Raw genomic sequence first — 21066 nt, forward strand, 5'->3', positions numbered from 1 at the left:
TTTCTTCATGTGCCACTCCTTTTCATTATGAAAGGCAAATGTCTAGCTGTGTAGGAAGAAATGAAAACAAATTAAAGGCAGAAGCCCATCAAACATGGGTGTAGCCAGGATTTATGGGGGGGGGAGGCAGAACCTCAGTTAAGCATTTTTATTGATTTGCTTGATTTGCCTTCCCCTGCCCCCCACCCCCCGCCTGGCTCTGTACATGTCATCAAGGACCCTGTGATGTTCATACTTTCTCTGTCCAGTTAAGGAGGCTTCCATAAGTGTATTAATTGGATGAGGAACTGTGGGCATCAAGTGAATACACACGGGAATCAGTCTTTCCTCATTCCATTGCTTTCCGTGGTATTTGCATTCAAATGTCCATCTATATTCTGGCGCAGTTTGTGGGAAAATACCTTCTTAAAGGACCAAAAAAGTTTTAAAATACATTTTGTTTTGTGTTCGGGTTTTTTAAAAAAAACAATTTTAAGTGTATTTTCCAGTTTCTAAAAAATACTTATAGCAAACAATCCCGATATACCACCCCAATAAACATTCCATGCATATATGATTTAAACGACACAATCAAACATTAAGCACGTTTTTACAACAGTTTAGTGTTGATTAGAGCAGTTCAGCGTCTTCTATTCTCAGTCTTGTCGGTGGCGAGGGGAGATCATTGTTCTTTCCTGTGTCTTGAACAAGTGTCAACCATAGTTTCAAAATTGTCTCCGGTCTTTGTGTTCCTTAGTGCTCTGTGTTAGTTTCTCCACAAGAGCTGTGTTCCATAGTCTTTCTCACCTTGCCTGTAGAGCTGGATTGGGGATGGGAATCTATTACATTTTCAAAACACCTATTAATTCCTCTTTCCGCCTCCCTGTTTCTTTTGTGTGTGTTTTACTTCCAGATGGGGTATACACCATTACATGTTGGCTGCCATTATGGAAACATAAAGATAGTTAATTTTCTTCTGCAGCAGTTTGCAAAAGTTAATGCCAAAACGAAGGTGAGATTCCACTCTTCTCTCATACCCTTCCCTCCCACCCCTTTGTTTCCTTCCTTGGTTGTGTGTGCGGATGGAGTCTCCAGCGCCGTTCTTTGTGGGCTTTTTTCTGCTTTGTCTCCTATTTAGAATGGCTACACCCCTCTGCACCAAGCAGCTCAACAGGGACACACCCATATAATCAACGTCCTGCTCCAGAATGGCGCATCACCCAATGAACTCACTGTGGTAAGAGAGATGTAAAAGAGATTACACTTGGCTTTTCTAGTCTATTCATCGTTTCCCTTTGGCAGCTGCTGCTGCTGCTCTGCTTTTTGAGGAATTATATTGGTTTTATAGAAGCGCAGTGAGGGGGGAAATGGGAATAGAATGGTACAGGGCACAGTAATTCTATATCTCAGCTAGGAGCAGTGGAATAACAGATAAAGCCCTACTGGAGCGTTATCTGGCAGGGACATTCCTTCATGTTTTGCTCCACCAGCTCTACACCAGCATAGCTGAGAGGGTCTTGGGGTCATTGGATCCATGGTAGACCCTGACCCACCCTTGTATTCAGAGAAAGCAACCTTTAGCTTTTGAGAACCAGTGTGGTGTAGTGGTTAAGAGCGGTAGACTCGTAATCTGGTGAACCGGGTTCGCTTTCCCGCTCCTCCACTTGCAGCTGCTGGGTGACCTTGGGCTAGTCACACTTCTCTGAAGTCTCTCAGCCCCACTCATCTCACTGAGTGTTTGTTGTGGGGGGGGAGGGAAAGACGATCGTGGCCACTTTGAGACTCCTTAGGGTAGTGATAAAGCGGGATATCAAATCCAAACTCTTCCTCTTCTTCTTAGCAGTGCAACCACACACAAATTCATATATAATGCTCATAAGCACCAAGAGGTTTTCTCTGCAACTTCAGGCCCATGAAGTTTCTGGCCTTCATAAAATAAAGGTGGTCGCCAGGGAATCCTGTTGCACATTGCCTGATTACAAGCATGCATTGGTTCTTTGCACTTTGCGTTTTCTGCCAGGGACCCAGGAGTGAACTACTGGGGTAGCCAAGGCAAACACAGTCACTACATGAAGTGGCCCTCAGCCATTATGCTCCTTGCCAAATCTCCGTGATGAAAGTGTGGTGTCTGGTGAAACCCGGGGCATATGTATGCTACAAGCAGAAACTCATTCAGCAATAATTCATTCTTCCCAGGGAACTCTGGACATTGTAGTTTTGTGTAGGGGCCTGCCTGGGAGTTTTCCTCTCACCAAGCAGCCAGGATTCTTTGGTAGGAAGCTGTGACACTGTAGTGTAGATAGAGCCCCAGGAGACTCCTGAAAAAGAATGTTTTGTTCATAACTGCCTTCTGCGTCACATTAAGGCTGTGTTTGCACTCCTGTTTACTGGGCACTCGCAGCATTTTTAGTGCTGGGTTTTTAATCATTGTTGACACAACATTATCCAAAATGCATATGTATCCTGTACTTTGTTATTAAATATTACCGTTTCATGCTCCCCTCCCCAAACACCTTTGCATAGGGTAAATACATCCCTGCCCCTGTTAATGCCCCCTGGTGGGTACACAAACAGTAACAAATCGGACACTAAAAGCTATCCTGATGTGAACAGCTTGGGGAGGGGGAAGAACTGTGAAATGCATGGCTGGGGAGAGAAACATCTTCCCTGTACTCTAAGAATTGCATCCAGAGTGTCCCTTGGCTCTGCAGTTTGAATTTGCCACCTACTTACTGAGTTACTTGTATGTAACAGTTGCAAATTAAGCATTGAGTTTACTTTGAGAACCAAACTGTCTGCAGTTCCAGCTAAATCTGAGCAGTGGACCATTTGCTTTGTGGGAAGCACAAGTTTTTCGTTTGCCTCTTCTTCCAGTGGATTTCACAACTGGTTTTAGACAGTTTGCTGAGCATAAGCAAACTGCACTTCTGGTTATCCCTTAAGCTCCTATTAACATGAATCTTTTTGATGAACATTTCATTTTGTTTAGAATGGGAACACTGCCCTTGCCATTGCCAAACGACTTGGCTACATTTCAGTCGTTGACACGCTAAAGGTGGTAACAGAAGAGACCATGACAACGATTGTGAGTATGGATATGTTTTCAACAGTGAATGTCATGTCAGGTTTTTTATTTTTCTTTTACAGAGATATATTTGACTTAGTGTAGTCAGAGAGTATACAGCTGCTCAACTTAGAACAGGGCTGGGCAACTTGTCTTCAGTTATTTGATGCAGTGGCTGTCATAGCACTGAAACTCCCTCCAGCCATCTCCCTAAGAAGATAAAGTTTCAAGGACTTACTTTTATTGAACTATGTTTGAAATAGGAACAGCAAAACTTTCCAATGGGGTGTTTCCATTGTTGAGCAAGTTGCCCATCCCTGATTTAGGTATCATTATGTAGGGATGGGATTCTATCACATACTGGCAAATTCAGGTTGCACAATTAAAGCTGGTGGGTGCTCTTGTGCAAGAAACCCCTAAATCAGGATTTATTTTAATTATTTATCTATCTATCCATCCATCCATCCATCCATCCATATGAAAAGTGATGGGGGAAATGTACTGGAACATGTGGAGTAAAAATTGCTTGATGCAACGTTGTGCTACAAATCACAGCCAAATCAGGATGAGTTCTTAATAACTAGCCAATGTAGTCTAAACTGTCCACAAATGTTAAGGAATCTGTAGTTAAAACTCACTTCAGATTGGTAGATAACATGTAGTGTAGTGTAAATGAATGGAAGCTGAAATTTATCACAGGAGGATTTTTTGTTTTTGTATTTCTTTACAGTATCTAGGTGCCACACCTGTGGATTTTTTTAGCTGAGTAATAATTAGTGTGGGAACAGCTGTGGGAGTGAAAAATCACACAGACCACCCAGGGAAAGATAAATTAATGTTTGCTGTTGAGTATTTTTAACCAGTTCAAAGTAAGTGTTTGGCAACTGGGAAACTGCTGCTGAGAGAAGCTGGAGCTTTTCTTTTTTAACCCCCACAGTTTATCATGCAAAAAGCAAAAGTGCTGTGTTACAATAAAGGCATTTGAGCCAAAACTCACACTGCAGGCAGCAATTCAATATTTCCCCTGTTATTATTGCTATTTGTTATTTCTATTTACATGTTTCGTATACCACCCAATAACCGATATTGGTTAAGCTGTGCAGTTAACGTTAAGATTAAAACCATAGAAAGTGAATCACCAAACACAATATAAAGCTAAAGTACAGCAATATTTTCAAACCATTGGGAACAATTTCTCTGTTTTATATTGAAAGTTTGTTTACACATCTCCATGACGCCAATAATTTAAATACGAAAGCCTTGTTACAGCTTTTGCGGTTTTATTTGTCCCACCCCTGCAAAGCACTAGTGTAATAAGTAAGACAACAAAGCCTCATTTAAAATGCCTCTTCATCCTTCAACTCAGAAAAGCAAACCATATGTCTTGCCCCCAGTACATAGCTGAAATATCTTGGATAAAGTAGTCCACCTTACAACATTGTTGTAAGAATTGCTAGCACAGTGAGTGCTGGATGGAATGAGTTCTAGATGGAAGCTGAATATTGCCAGAGGGTTGTTGAGCTATTGCAAATGGGGCATTGGTAACTGGGTTTTTAAAAATCAGACTTATTTTGCAAAGGGAAAATCAGAATTGAAAGGGGGGGAATATGGGCTATTGTTTTGATGCCAATGGTGTTCTATGGATACTGCAAACAAAAACTGAGCACCCATCCCATGTGGAAGCATCCAATATATGCGTAAAATGCTGAGCTTTTGGGGGTGGGCATTTTAAAAATATTAAATATTATTATTGAAATTGTCATTTCTTGTGAAGATTACTGGTAGTTTTAGTCTGCAATGATGTTATTTGTCCTTCATCAGACTGTCACAGAAAAGCATAAAATGAATGTACCGGAAACAATGAATGAAGTTTTGGACATGTCCGATGATGAGGGTATGTATAATGGACCTGATTCTTATTTTTCAGCACAAATGTATGTTAAAACATTGTTGTTATTCAATCATTTTTGTGGGGAGGGGCAGGGGACTTAAAATTATAGCATTCAATTGTTTTGTTGAAATCGGATATGTTTCCCACCCCAGCCGTTTATAATTGACCTAACGTTTTGTTCGCTTAAATTGTGCAGTTCGTAAAGCGAATGCCCCTGAAATTCTCAGTGATGGTGAATATATTTCAGATGTTGAAGAAGGTATTTCTTACTTTTTTTGTACTGCAGTGGGCTCTGCTCTTCAGCATTTCCATTTTCTATTCTAACTTGACAAATCAAAGCTGCATATACACTACCATTTTGCAGAGCTTCAGCATAACTGGTGAAAACCCAACAACATAGAGGGACCTCTTCTTGTCAGTAGTCTGTTTCTCTTTGTGTTGTGTTTACTGTCCACGTTTGCACAGCAGGCTAAGCTACATTTTAGCACAACATGGATCAACAGGAGCATTTAACAGTTGGCCTTTAACCTCCGCTCTTCTCCTCCTCGAAAGCTTTTGCCCCCACTTTTAGTTTACGGTTTGTTGTGTCATCTGGTGCAACAAACTGTGGTTTGGTTTGATTGATAGATTCAACGTATTACATTTCTATGCCGCTTTTCGTTCAAATGAATCCCTAAGCAGCTTACAAACAATAAATAACAATAACATGACAGAACATAATAGAGCCAGGGCCCTTTTCCAGCTGGAATTCACCAGTTCCAGCACCTCTCAGGTGGGAGTCATTGCCATTATGAGAGAACAAGGGAAGCGTTCATGGTGAGTTCCAGTACCTCTTTTTCTAGAAAAATAGCACTGAAAAGAACATCACAAATACAGCGTAAATCATATAAAAGAATGGTTGTGCATCAATACAGCATTTATAATCTATAAAACAATATTAACAACCTTAAAGTAGCAGTCATAAGATAAACTTAAACTATAAAGTTAAACTTATCTTAAACCATAAGATAAACTAAAAAAAATTCCTTCCAGTAGCACCTTAGAAACCAACTAAGTTTTTTATTGGTATGAGCTTTCGTGTGCATGCACACTTTGGAAGGAATTTTTTTATTTTGTTTCAACTACGGCAGACCAACACTACCTGTAATAAGATAAACTGTTCAGTTCAGTGTTAGGTTCACATTACCTATGGGTAATTTCAAACAAGCTGATTTCAGATCTTTTCTTTCTTTCTTTCTCTCTGAAGCTGGCTTGTTGAAATGAACTGTAGTTAGTGTTAATTACAGTGCTTGGTTTAGATGATATGGAAACCTGGAGAAAAGTAAAAACTTCTATACTCCTCTCAACTACACGGGAGGAGGAGTTAGGAGTACCTGAACCCAAGGCTCACTGCAGCTTGTGCATGTCACACTAAACCATGATTTAGAGGTGTGTACAAACGCAACCACTTCTGAGTGTACGGAGATTATATCTTAAGCTTGAATTTAACACTATTGTCACATGCTAGATGTGGGTGGGGCCAGTTCCTGGAGAAGGAAGAGTCCCTTTTCTGGTATAACAATGGTTGGGAACACATTGACTGTAAGGATGCAAGGAACTGCCTTCAAAGATACAAGGAGCTACCTTCTAATACCATGTCAGAATATTGGTCTGCTTCATCTGTGATGGTTGTCTTTGGCCACTGCCATTCAGCGTGTCAAGCAGAATCTTTCCCCCAGACCCTCTTCCCAAGAACCTTTTTCCTGCCTCAGGAGGTGGTGGGTTCTCCTTCACTAGAGAACTTGAGCAGTTATCTGCCAGATTCTGTATGTAAATCCAGTATTGGACAGGGGCCCTCAAAACCCCTGTTCTTTCCAAATCTGTAATTCCTCATGATTCTACCTAGAGATGTCAGCATTTGAATCTGGGACCTCCTGCATTCCAAACGTATGCTGTGCCAATAAGCTGTGGCAATTTTCTCTAGACAGATCACACTGTACTTGCTTCAGAGGGTGGATCCGAAAAGACAACTGCACTGTGATTGTAGGCTTCCTTAGTCAAAAGCCCTGATTGTACATGGTCATGTATATGCAGCTGACTTTGCTTTCACTAACTTTCCTTATTAATTCTGTAAGCAACAATTGGCTCCTTCATGTACATTATACTTTTCATGATTACTGCAATTACTGAGGATAACCCTCTGATTTTGTCCGGATTTATTTCTTCACTTTTTAAATCAAATTGTCATTAATAACCTTCTTGGGGTACTCTCTTTCGCTACTGCTGCTTTTTATTTTTTTTAAAAAGTTTGCATATTATAATGTGAAACAAACTGATGAGTGTGGTAGATATGAAAGTATTGCAGAAGAAGGAAAAATACAAATGTCTGTCAGCAGGGGCTATATGGGAATATAGATTTGGTGCCTGCTGTCAACAATACGGCAGGTTCTGGAAATACAGGTTTAAAAGGCTGATGATATATGGCCTGAAACAAAAGAGCTTTCATTGCTGCTTTTAAAGGGGGAGGTAGTGTATATTTATAAGAGAAAGATGTGTATATTGTTACAAACATATCTCTCTCTTATAAAAAGATGTCCTTCTCTATGTCCTGCTTTGTAATTAGCAATAGACCGGAGGTGCTTGGTAAATTGATAATTTCACTGCTGTTTATTTACATCCTTGTAATGTACTTTGAGTCGCATATACTTGCATGGTGGAAGAAGCAGGTTGATTTGGGGTTTTGGAGTGATGGATGGATACTGCTTAGGGACTAGTAATTACCCGCCCATGTTCTTGCTTCCACCCTCCTACAATATCTTCTCAGTCTGAAGATTTTTAAATAAGACTGTTATAAAGATTCGGCTTCTGCTGTTCTCCTCTCCAAAGGAAGCGTACCATGCAAAGTCTTGCCTGCGCTTCCAACCGCTTGAGGAAGGTGGAAGGCAAAATAGTGTGTTCATTACATTTTATTAGGTGCCTTGAATGTGGTGCTTTGTGAAGCTTAACATTGTTTATATATTCAAATACATTACGTAGCAAATGCCTGAGCTCTGAGTAATTATTACACCAATGGTGTTTGCTACTGCAAAGTGTTGAGGCGCACAATTTAAAAGCCCACGCATTGCCCATATTCTAAGGAACTAATGTCCTAATATCAATGTACTGAACAACTGTGGAGCAGCAGCAACCATGGCTGCCTTCATGCTGCTCTCTCTGGTGGGCCATAAGGATTAGGACCCCTTCAGTGGGGTCCCCTTCAAGAATGCTACACACACACCCCAACATAGCAGTGCTTATGTATCTGCCTCAAAGACCACAACCTAGGACCACAACTAAATCAGGAAAATAACAATCCTTCTTTACAGGTAGCATTTTTAATATCCAGCATGTCTTAGATATGTTGCATTCCTCAGTACAACTCCATGAAAGGATAGATAATGTCAAGAGAAGAGAGAATGGTTGACAGGTGGCTTGCTGAAGTTGTTCTGTGTTGCTGCGGAAATATCAGTCACGGGTTCTTCTGCAGCATTTCCACAGGTGATGGTGGAGTTGAGTGGTGGGACAGGATGTTATTGTGAGAGTCCCCATAGTTTTCCCTACTGGGGCAGAAACCCAAAACCGTGTGTCTGCAGACATATCACTGCAGATGTGCTGGAGACAAAGGTAGAGATCTTATACATTTGTCAGTGGTTCTTATGGGTTGTTAGGAAATCCACTAGGTGTCCTATGGCGACTTTCCTACTTAATAAGTAAGGTGATCCATGAAATGCCACAATCTTAGAAAATGTCCTGTGGAATTTACTTGTTTCTCCTCTTGTGTGGCAATACAATGTAGTGTGCAGTGCAATATATTAGGGCCATTGGAACATGGCGGCATGACCAATGGCCCTAATATATTGCACTGCACACTACATTGTATTGCCACACAAGCCAACTTAAAATCTTAAGCACATGTGTTCAGAGGCAAGAGGCAATGATCTTCGTAAAATGGCTTATCTTTTACCCTTGTCCTCTATCAGAAGTCAACAATCATGAGTTTAGGGTGAAGGTCCTGCTAAAGAATGGATGTATACATTGCTGTTTCCTAATCTGCAGTTTTTCCTGACCCATCTTCCTCATTCCCTTACTTGTCCCATGTCCCATCCCAATACTCCTTTATCACTACAGTGGTACCTTGGTTTAAGAACAGCTTAGTTTATGAACAACTTGTATTAAGAATGCTGCAAACCCAGAAGTAGGTGTTTTGGTTTGTTAACTTTGCCTTGGAATAAGAACATGTTTCGCTTCCTGTTGAGTGTGTTCCATTTGTAAATTGAGTCCCCCACTGCTATGGGAAAGCACACCTTGGTTTAAGAACGCTTTGGTATAAGAACAAACTTCCAGAACAGATTAAGTTCATAAACCAAGGTACCACTGTACCTGCCTTTCAAACAAGCTTTGTGTACTCCTATATGTTGTAAACCACCTAGACAATGGGAACCATTAGGTGGTCATATCATATATGATTCTCCCTATGCATCCCAGACCAATTCTCCAGTTCTACATGCTCAGTGATAGTTGTGATAAAGAACTAAATGGGCTCATGCAGTGAGTTCACATAGCATCCACAGGCACAAATCCCTTTGCTTAAAAAAATGTGTGGCTGTGTGAGTGTTTCACCCAGTGTTGATTATGAGGTATACAAATAAAGCAGCTACAACAAATGCGCTCAAAAATACACAGCTTTTAGACAATGTGATTTGAATATATCCAAGATAGATGACATCATGGGAAACCGCTGCCTCAGGAGAGTGAGGAAAATTCTTATGGAAGACTCACACCCTGGCCAGCACTTCTTTAGTCTCCTACCTTCGGGCAGGAGATACAGAAGTATAGTCAGTCGCACCAACGGGTTAAAGAACAGTTTTTATCTGTGGGCTGTTGGGCTTCTGAATGGGGAAAAAATAGTGGTGTATTTGACTTCCGACAACCACACAGAGCACGAACAAGACTGAGTGTATGGGGGTTAGTTTAATTTCACTGCACAAAGGTGGTGTAGTAACAATAAAGGTTTATTATTATTAGAATCTTGAGAACACAAGAAGAGTCTGCTGAATTGGGTCAATGGCCCATCTAGTCCCTCATGTTATCGCAGCAACAAGCCAGGTGCCTGTGGGAAGCACACAAGCAGGACACAATTCCTAGCAACTGTGATTCCTAGCAACTGGTATTCAGAGGCATACTGCTTCGAGTCTGGCAGTGGAGGTAGGGCATAGCTTTCATGGCTAATAGCTGTGGATAGCCATGTCCACCATGAACCTTGTCCCCCACTTCTTCCACAGATGAAATGTGAAATGACATCCATGCTCAGGAGTACATGCACCGTATTTTTCGCTCTATAAGACGCACCAGACCATAAGACGCACCTAGTTTTTGGAGGAGGAAAACAGGGGGGGGGGATTCTGAATCCCAGAAGCCAGAACAGCAAGAGGGATCGCTGCGCAGTGAAAGCAACGATCCCTCTTGCTGTTCTGGCTTCTGGGATAGCTGCGCAGCCTGCATTCGCTCCATTAGACACACACACATTTCCTCTTACTTTTTAGGAGGGAAAAGGTGCGCCTTATAGAGCAAAAAAATTGGTAATTCCTTCGGTTTTGGTAGTGTGTGTGTTGGCGCTCAGAAGACATAGTCATTCTGGGTTGTAGCCAACCAGGTATCCCCATTAGCACAATGACTTCCACTTGTGCAGTGGAATTTCCCTTCCCTCTCTTCCCGCTACATGCACCCCAGATCTGTTGGGGAAGGGGTGTTCCCCTAATCCTCTGGAGCAGATTTGAGGTTGGGGAATAAAAAAAGGGAGGAGCAAGCAGGAGCACTTGTGCTAATGGGACAGTTTCACTGGATACAACCCACTGCTAGTGCATGCACAAACAACACGCTCCACACACTACCAAAACAGAAAAGCCCCTGTGGTAAATATTAGGAGATATCCCATCTCTTTTCCCAAGCATTTAACACTTCATCAGGTTCATACTAACAGCTGAACTGCAAACAGGTGGTGAAACTTCTTCACATTTAGGAAACAGGAAACAATTTACAGATTAATCCCTTAAGCAGACTGGTTTGTTTACTTGTTTAATTCCAGTCAATCATCCTTCCTTTCTGCATTCAGATCCAACCATGTTAAGAAAAGACCTTTGTTTTAAATAAGCCTCAGGATCTTTAACAGGTTCTTTTTTCTTGCCAAGTATTGCAACAGTATTTAGCAAAGCTTTTCATAGCCCAAAATGTCCCACATTTGTTAACTGTCCAGTAGGTTGAAGCGAGAAACACAGTGGGTGTGCACAAGTATACAGGTGTGTACTTAATTTTAGGTTGCAACTTGTCAAGGTGTCATTATTCAAAGTATTTGAATAGTTTCAGAGTAGATCTGTTGGAATTAATGAGCCTAACTCGGTCATCTTCATTAATCTCATTGGATCTCCCCTGAATTACTTGAATGCCATGCAGTGGCTGATTTGTGTTTTTTCTCTGTCCTTCCTCACTTTTGAGTCTCATGCAGAGGGAGGAAATGTGCAAATCTCCACCATGAAAATGCAGCTTCTGTGCCTTGCAATGGAGAAACCCCAGCACATCCACTGAAAGTGTGGAGAGAGGAGCATGTGAAGCAGACCTGTGGGGTCACAGCCCAATTCTTCCCTTTCTATTTTTAACTCTGCTCCGGGCAGCATAATTTTGTGTTTCCAGGTGGGGTGGGGGGGCACACAAATGAGCATTGCCCTAATTGTGTTTTCTTCCCTTCCTTGGCTCCTCCAGTTCTGTTCCACGAGTACTTGCAGAAGAGGAGAAAAGGGATTAGAACACATAATTCCTGCTGCACCAGCACAGAAGCAGAGAGCAGCATCTTGCTCATTTCTCATTATTCTTCTGTGTGGAGCAGTGAGCTGCATGGGCGCAGCCAAGAGGGGCAGGGAGGGGCAGTTGTCCCCCCTAACTCAATAAAAATCAATAAAAATACACAGCAAACTGAGGTTCTGCCTCCCCCAACAAAAGGCCTGCCCCCCCAACCCAAAATCCTGGCTATGCCCATGGTGAGCCCATGGGGAGATGTGTTCGGGGAGGACTGAGCTCCCATACTTTGAAAACAGCCCAATGTAATTGCTAATATTGACTTTGCTTTCTACAGATTCTTTAACCTCATTTCTGTGCTCATTTCTTCCCGGCTGAACAAGGGGGTTGGAGGCACTCCAGGTATACAAGGCTGAGGCCATTTAGGGCAAGCAAGACCCCCTCCCTTTTCCCCTCCTCACAACAATCCAGTGAATTAGGTCAGCTAAGAGATAGCAGCTAGTTCCAGCACATCTCTCTTGAGCTCATTGGCTGAGCTTCATGAGGTTTGAAGAGCCAATAAGATCTATTGCAATCCAGGTTCAAATCTTGCAGATCTCTTCAGTTATCACTGAATTTGTCCATTTTTATTAGCACAGTGTATTGTTTATGATACAGGTAGATCTCGTCTTGCACAGGGTGGGTGGGTGTTATGTTCCTTGCTGTTGCACATATAAGGAAAATTGTGCGAAGCCAGAACGACCCCCAGGACAGCTCTGCGTGACTCTCCCTACCTCAGTGAAACTGGTGCTGTGCCCCTCACACAAGGCGGAGAGCTTTTTAAGCCCCCCACTTAGCTTACCAGGCTCTGGAAAGTTCACAGGAGGCCTCTGCAAGACTCCCATGACCTTCTCAGAGTCTAGGAAGCAAGGGGGGGGCGGGCTTTAAAAGCTCTTTCCTCACAGTGTTTTTCTGCTATGGAAAGAGCTTTTTAAACTCCTCCTCACCTTGATTTCCGGGCTCTGGAAAGGTTGTGTAAGATCTCAGATGGCCCTTCCTGGGCTTTCCCCCCTGCTCTACCACCCCTATAATCTTTTTTAAAAAAAATTACTGTGATCCACATAAAGCTGAGATCACATATGTAAAATCACCATAAGATGAGCTGTACCTGTATACTAAAAATAGAACTATGGAGTTCTCTTTCTCTAGAGACTTTACACTTTCAGCTTGCATCTCTCTCTCTCTCTCTCTCTCTCTCTCTCTCTCTCTCTCTCTCTCTCTCCCTCCCTTGTCGCTACCCCCACAAGTGTTTAAAAGCAATTCTGATTGGTCAAACTTTAATTTACATACTTCTATACATTTGAAATGAAGTACTGTGTGTGTGAAAATTGCAATTTATACCAAGCTATGGAATGAAGTGGGCTAGTAATTCATTTTTTAAAAAATTAAAATAAATCCCAAGATTTCAAAAAGCACTAGCACATACAAAGCCTGTGTCTTAAACCCAGTAGCAAGGATGCCACTACTGAGTTGCCCCAAATCAATAGCATTTTCAAATGAACTTCATTCAGCATCCCATCTAGATTCCAGACGTCCCAGATGTTTCGTGTAACACTTCATGGGGAAAGAATTTAAGTATTGCACTTGTTAGCGAGGTGCACTATGCAATTCCTTGGCTGAACCTGCCATGCCACCACGGCACACCTTCCGGAGGCTGCCGTCCCGCTGACAGACTGGTGTTCTCTCCCTTTTTATTGCTGCGTGAAATGGGAAAGGTGCCGGTGTTAATGATTGACGAGGACCAGCCCTAGTAACCGGCCTCCTGTCTGGCCAGAAAGGCAACTCTTGTGCGCGCGCAGAGTCGGGGGTGGGTGGGGTGTGGTGCCTCTCTTACAACCTCCCTTGGCAATCGGGGTGTAAACACACAGTCGTCTTTGTTGCTGAAGGTGGAGAGTCACCGGCGGACTCCTGGTTTCAGGAGACAAAAAGCAACCCTTTCCTTTCTCCCTACCTGAAGACAGCTGGAAAGAAATGCTGCTGGGTTCGTTTCCTCCGAGCCTAAAGCTCAGATCCGCCTCCACCTCCTCTTCCTTAAGCTGCTTTCCTCTCTCGCCCCTGTCTAACAGCAAAGTTATTTACTAACACAGTTTTAGCAAAGCACCGTCCTCCTCCTCCCCTTCCACATAATGTGCTTTTGCCTGATTTCTGGCTGCCCCAGTGCCCGCATGTTTAACCGAGACCGGTTAGTATCAAATTACAGGGAGTGGGGGGGGGGGGGGAGAGAACCTGACACCCAAGCTGCGCGCTTATTTACATACAAATAACTCAAGCGCTTGTCTGTATGTCACCATTCAGTCATCTTGTTAGACTAGGCTTGCCAGAGGAGTTTTCAATCCTATCAGAAGACACCGTAGATTGCGTGGTGTATGTTTCTTTTTAAGGAGATCTTTACCTCCAACAGCAGCTGTCAATTCCTGCGTCTTTAAACTTTTGTTTTGGAAGAAAATTCGGGTGGTTTTTGTTTTTTTTGTGGGGTTTTTTTTTTGCGAGGTTCGAGAGGACAAAGGCGCACATTTCGTAAAATGCAGGCGCTGGAAGAGATCAAGATGTTAAGAAGAGCCCAGCTGGTGTGTGGAAAGTGAATATGACCCACAGAGATTAGGCTCTTATACTGGTTTGGAGATTAACTATAAATCGCTGCTTAAGGACTAATAGGACTAATAGGAATTCTTGGAAACATCAAGAGGCAGGCAGGAAAAAAAAGTTTTATAGACCAGGCGGGTGAAAATGGCTTTCCAAAACAGTAAGACTTTTCTACCTTAGTATTTACTGCGGCGTTCATTCCCCCCACACCCCCACCCCGATTTTGTGTACTCTTGTGAAAATATCTTGACAAGACTTCTAAGCTTTTACAAAACTGTTTCTTAAAATAATTGCTCTGTTGCCAGGTTGCAGGGAGAAAGTCGATCTGTTATTTGGTCAATTGCAAGGCAGCAGAGAGCTTGAAGAGAGAGTATTTTTAGAACTGATTTGTGGCTTTAAAGTGGGGCCTCGTTTGTGGTTTGCTTTTTAACATTAAACCCGCCCCCCCCCCAGGCCAAGGGAATAGTTAACCTAAACTCTGCCTAATCGTTTGGGGGGTGTGCAGATACTGCTTCAGGAATGCTCTGTGAAATGCTTATTTTCAGTTGTGCAACTTTTAGGAAATACAAATATTTATCCAAAGGGAGGACAAGGCATAATTTTTTTGCATTTAGAATTGAGCTGTTGTACTGTAAATGGAAAAGGGAGTTGGAAAGGGAGCCCGAAAACCTCAAGGGGCAGTTTTATAATATATTTCCCACTATTGGAATGTAGGTCTGACAGTGACATAATGGGGTGAAGGTGAAGTTGGTGGGAGTGTGTTGCTGTTCCTTAACCCTCCCATTGCTGCACTGCTTTACTTTTGAATTCAAGGGCCAGCTTTTGTTACCTGCAGTATTGTGATAAAAGGAGTTTTATCAAAACAACAAGAGGAGTTGCTGTTAAATACTACTGATGCTTTACTTATAAGAGTACAGAGTTGTCAAAGTAGCTCTTATCTAAGCTTGTTTTGACGCAGCACGTGTTTTATTATTGATTCAAGTATTCTACAGGTTTTATATTTTCATTTTTTGAGTTAAATTATTGAAGGGATTACTATGCCCCTATACCCATGATAAAGCACATGTGGGATATAGCCAATGGTTACATCTAAACCTAGAGGACTCAGTTTACAAGGAAGAACTGTGGAATATTAACATATAATGTTTTCATATTTTCCAGACACTGTTTATTAGGTTTCCCCCTCAAACTTTTAAGAACACAGTCAGGCCAACATCTAAGCTTATATTGCCTCCAAAGCCTCCCAATCCATCACAAGCCATCTCTTTGGCAAACACTCAGAAATGTCACACTCTGCTCTCTGTATGCCACTGGCTTCTTTACATGAAGGTTTAATAGACTGGGGGCATTGCACTGGAAGAGGGAACTAGTAGAGTTCATACACACATCCCCTGCACCTGTTGAAGGAAGTTGTGGGTCTGACTGGGCAAATCCTGCTGGTGCACATCACTGCTCCATCGCCTAAAGTCTGCACATTCAGATTTCACTAGAAAGAATTATACTTGTCTTCTGAAACACCATGCACTGCTCCTTCATGTGAGGAGGAACCTTGTATACATTGGTGTGTGAGTAGAATTCCTTCTGATGTAGTTTGAATGCACGGAGAACAGAGTGTAACAGCACCACATAGACAGCACCCCCACCACTTTTCTTGGAAGCAGGAAATGCCCATGTATTCCTTATCTCATTGAAGGCACTATGACCCTCCAGCTGCTGTTGGGCTACAGGTCCCATCATCCCTGACCACTGGCTATGTTGGCTAGGATTGATGGGTTTCAGCAACATCTCAGGGCCACAGGTTTCTCAGCCACATTCTCTGGTTAGCACAGCAAAGCAGTGATTGCAAAATTGGACCTCCACAACTGGAAGGAAAGTGACTTTGGCTCTGCATGTTGCAAGATCATTTCCTTCCCAGAAATTCTGTGGCATGGAGACCATTTGAAATTTATCTTACTGGGAAAGGTGTTTTTTAATTCATCCTTAATAAGACATGTGTTTGTAGTCATGTGATGCTTTTGTTGCTTGTTATATTTTCATTTATACATGGATCCCTCTCCCCCACTATTTTAAAATATGAAGTCTTTCTTAAACCCCTTAAGACTTGACTTACCTGTACCTCCACAGGTTAAATTCAAGTTGAATATTATATTTCCTAATCCTGAACTGAAAATTCTGTTGGCCGTTCTGAAACATGTGCCGATTCTCCCAATGTTTTTAAATCATCCATGTTGTTTTTGCAAGAAGGACTTTCATACGCCAAGTAAGACTAGGGTGCAGTACCATTAATCTCTTAAACATGGTTACACATAGAAGTGGGCTGGTGAGAAGGCGCATGAACTCTCCCTCCACGCACAGGCCTTAGCCATGGTTAAGAGTTATGTTGGTACTGAGCACAACCAGGATCTGAATCTGGTTTCAGAACCCTGGTTAATGGAGAACTCTGGTTAACCTTAGTTATGCTTAAATACAATGCTGATATGCTTTAAAGCTTGGGAGGAGAAGGGGGATTTGAGCAGGGGGGGGGGATGGCAGGAGGAGCAAGCAGGTGGTCTCACACTTTGCTTCCTTAGCCATGGTTAAAGATGGGCTGCACTGTGCTGTGGTCTTTATACAGTCAAGAGACCACAACCCCCATGATATAGTGCTAATGGGAGCACAGCAGGCATGTGTTAAGAGACATTTACCCCTTTTAAAAAAAGAATACTGAATGAAATTAAACTGGAATTCCCTGAAATTTAGTTGATGGGTCACATTCAGGAACTGGAACCGCAAACTGGGAGCATTTGAATAGCCACAGGTTTGGTCTTTGGCTTCTTTCCCATTACATTCCCATCTGTCTAATACAGATTGTGTGTTTACTGGGCGGGCAATATTTCTGTCTTAGTCAGGGCTTTGCAAGCTACTGACAACAGATAAATGGCCAATTGTCAGAATAGTCAAGTTGTAGCAGCAGACCTGGGCCAGAATCTGCCCCACCCTTATCTTTACAGTAATGAAGACCACCCCACCCCACCCTACCCCCACATAATTCAGCTATAAAGCTAATAAAAGTATCAATGTGAGTAGCAAATGAATGTTTTTGAACCAAAAGGGTGAAATGTGCAGCTTTTGTAGGTGGGTAGGGATATATGAGAAGTTTCGTTCAAAAAGGCTTTAGATTACTGTATTTTTCGCCCTATAGGACGCGCCATCCCATAAGGCGCACCTAGTTTTTTGGGGGGGAAATAAAGGGGGAAAATTATTTTCCCCCCAGGCCCGAGCTTCCCCCGACCCCAGCCCCCCGCTGCTTGCTGAGAGGTCCGCGAAGCCTGGACGCGCTGAGGTCAGCGCGGGCAGGCTTTCTCATGCAGGCAACTCTCCGCAAGCAGCGGGAGCGCTCCCACTGCTTGCGGAGAGGTCCGCGAAGCCTGCATTCGCCCCATAGGACGCACACACATTTCCCCTTCATTTTTGGAGGGGGAAAAGTGCATCCTATAGGGTGAAAAATACGGTAGGGATCAGCAACTGGATGTCATTAGGCTGAATCCAGCCCTTTGAGGGACTTCTTGCTTGTTTTGCCTCAGATGCCAACTTAGAAAGGTGAAAGAGTAATATAGAGGGAGTGGAATCTTTAGTAATGGGGCCCAGCGGGCCATTTCAGAGGGGTGGGGTTGTCACCTTAGTCCTCCCACGAAATCCGTTTTTTTGAGCACAGGGTGTTAACATGCTAAAGAATGTCTTCCATTCAAGTTACTTCTGTCTGTCTGAGGCTGTTAGAGTGATTGGACTAGCATCACACCTGATATAACCTGCTAAACTACTGGATTTACAGGGATAAATGTCATTCTTTGTGCTTATATATATATTAACACCTTAAAGGGTTTTTCTTTCTCTCCTTTTTTTTTTAAAAAAAGTTGTGCAGATAACATATAATTGGCATTTATAATAGAGGGGATGCACTGAGTTCACTTTCTAGCAACCATACTGAAGGACAGCAGGCATTTCCTTTGGCTGTGTGTAGCTTCTGATTTCAGCCTGCTTTTGTGCTGGCAGGTGAAGATGCAATGACAGGAGACACGGACAAGTATCTTGGGCCGCAGGATCTAAAAGAACTGGGAGATGATTCTCTGCCTGCAGAAGGATACATGGGCTTCAGCCTAGGAGCCCGATCTGCCAGGTATTCAGCATGTTCTTCACATATTCAATATAATATATACACCCATGCAGTGCATTTTATCACTGTAGAAATGAGGCAGAGTTCCATAATTTGGCTGCCTGATTACTCTGTCATTCAAACATGCATCTGTTATTTGGTTTCATGCTTCTCTCTGCCCTCTGTGATGGCTTTGTTATGGCAATAGTTGAAAGCAGATTAATTCTTCATGTTTTCTTCTTCTTCTGGTATCTGCTCATGCTCTAGATATGTCAGAAGTGTTCCTTTGGAAACAGCTGGAAGCCTCTATCTATGAGCCAGACCGTTTAGTCCACAACGAACATGTAGCCAAGAAGGGGGGGCGGGAGGTTTTTGTTCAATAATTTGATTATAATACTTACTGACACTAATTTTCTTTCAAGAATGAAAATGACATAGATTCATGCCAGGAAAAAAATGAAAGATGGTTGTTTGGCTAATCCAATTGCTTCACTTTCCCAAAAGGTGCAGATGGAGAATAATAATAAAAAAGTTTAAATCTGTTTGCAATTGTTTGCATTGCTAATTGCTGTCTTAAATCATTTGCAGTGCTTTGTTACCAAAGGAACCAACAGTTTTCTTGCAAGGGAGTAAAATAGGTCACAGTTTTTTACATGAGTGATTGCTATCTTTGCACTTCGAGACATTCAGTCATTCATATTATTGGGAATTTCTGGTTCAGATATCTGGCCTTGCCTAGCGTCTAAAACAAACAAGGCACCACAAGCAACTCAAGAGATTATTTTCATGGTTGTGGATTAGCAGCCTGTTTACTGACAGTTGAATTATTTTGAAGCTAATAATTAAACCTCACAAGCCTGAGCCCTGAGGACTTTTTCCTATAGCTTAATGATCTGTTGTAAAAAGTTATTCCATTGTCTAACAGGGAGTGGCACCTCCCACAAGGTAAAACTTGGATGTTTGCATCTTTCAGTCTTGATTGTTGTGACTGCATTGAGTACAGAAGCATGCACCCTAATTTTGCACTGTATTCTCTTGCTTTGCTTGTAAACCTCTTTGGTCATTTAATCAACTTCTTTTTGAATTATATGTGAAGAATAGCTGTTAAACAGTACTATGTTGAATTTTAGTCATCTGTGTTTAGTTGCCCAAATAACAGAGAATTCAGCTGATTAAGCTACTTACGTGTGTACTTATTCTGTGAACTGTATTCTGTGGTTTTAACAAATAGACTCTTAGTAGTAATCTACTAAGTAGTACCTAGTGAATCAGGGACAGCTCCGCAGACCCACATATCCGCCAGATATTAATGGGATGTTAGCACATCATAGTAACTGTTTCCTAGAGATCGGAAATCCTGAGTGTACTTTGCTCATCTTTGACTCCTCGATAAAACCTTAAAAAGTCGCATACTTCTGATTTAACAGTACCATTATTTCTCACTATGTAGCTCATGTTTACATCTGCAATATATTACATGTGTGTTACACTCAGATGAAGTGAACTGATATCCAAACGCATCTATGCACTGCAGACCCCAGATTGACTTTACTAGGTTAGATGTGCTTAAGTGTGTTAAGGATTGGGATTTTTTTAAAACAAAAACAAAAACAAAACAAAACATTCTGTATCAAAAATGGCATTGAAATTCACTACTTTTTAGGGAACTATCCACATCGACTTAATCTGCCACAGAACCCCTGTACATTGCAGATGACCCCAGATCGTGTTCTAGAATGCACACTTTCTTGCATACCTGACACCCCACATGAAGAAGTGTCTACCCTGGAATAAAAACAAGCAAACCAACCAACCACCCCTGTTGCCACTGTGCACTGCAAAGGAACATTCCAGGATGTGCAATTTGTCCACCTAGCCCATCTTTCTGCACTGGCAGGCAGTGGCTTGCTAGCATCTCATGAAGAGGTCTTTCTTATTGCCAGCTGTTCCCTTTTAACTTAAGATGCCGAAGTTTCAACCTTGTGACTTCTTGCATGCAAAGCTTGTGCTCTAATGCTGACCTACAGCATCTCCCAATAGTATAAGGAGGAGGGATGGGGAGGGGAACGTGTTCCACCAAAGCGTCTCAGCCATTGCTGATCTTCTTAATAAGGAAAAGAACTGGAGGGGACCTGGGATCCCCTAGAATACAGTTTGAAAGCCACTACAACCCTTTAACTATAGCCAAACACCCGCGTAGATTTCTGAGTGTAACATAACAGAACGAACCACATTGAATGTCTTAAGTCATCCAGCCATGGCATTGTGCTTTTTCCACTGTCTGATTCTTTGCTTTCTATCTCTCCTTGTTCCTCCCTCCCCTCCCTGTACATTTCTTAAAAATTAGTCCTAAGGTCAGGTAAGAAAGCATGGCACCCTTGTGACATTTCTCAGCTTTTGCCATTCATCATTTATTTATTTTTACTCAGCATTGTGATGTGATGTGACTTTTTCTGTTGTGTCTCATGTTAGATCATACTATTTTGGTTACTGCCAACGTAATATATGACCTGATTTCATTGAATACATGTTTTGAAGGGGGAGAAAAGATGATGGGGGAGGGAAAGTTGA

At 42.2% G+C, this 21066-nt stretch overlaps 1 protein-coding gene across 1 annotated transcript in view; it reads left to right on the top strand.

Moving 5' to 3' along the window:
• Window positions 1-21066, top strand: part of ANK3 (ankyrin 3) — a gene marked incomplete at its 3' end in the record, with an annotated part of 355068 nt that overhangs the window by 290459 nt on the left and 43543 nt on the right. The window contains exons 21-26 of the mRNA XM_081912558.1: window positions 893-991; window positions 1118-1216; window positions 2969-3064; window positions 4865-4937; window positions 5131-5193; window positions 18396-18519. Coding sequence (XP_081768684.1) covers window positions 893-991; window positions 1118-1216; window positions 2969-3064; window positions 4865-4937; window positions 5131-5193; window positions 18396-18519 — 554 coding nt within the window. The remainder of the gene's footprint in view (window positions 1-892; window positions 992-1117; window positions 1217-2968; window positions 3065-4864; window positions 4938-5130; window positions 5194-18395; window positions 18520-21066) is intronic.

Source organism: Podarcis melisellensis (genome assembly GCF_964234715.1).
Source record: "Podarcis melisellensis genome assembly, chromosome: 5".
NCBI classification, from domain to species: Eukaryota; Metazoa; Chordata; class Lepidosauria; order Squamata; family Lacertidae; genus Podarcis; species Podarcis melisellensis.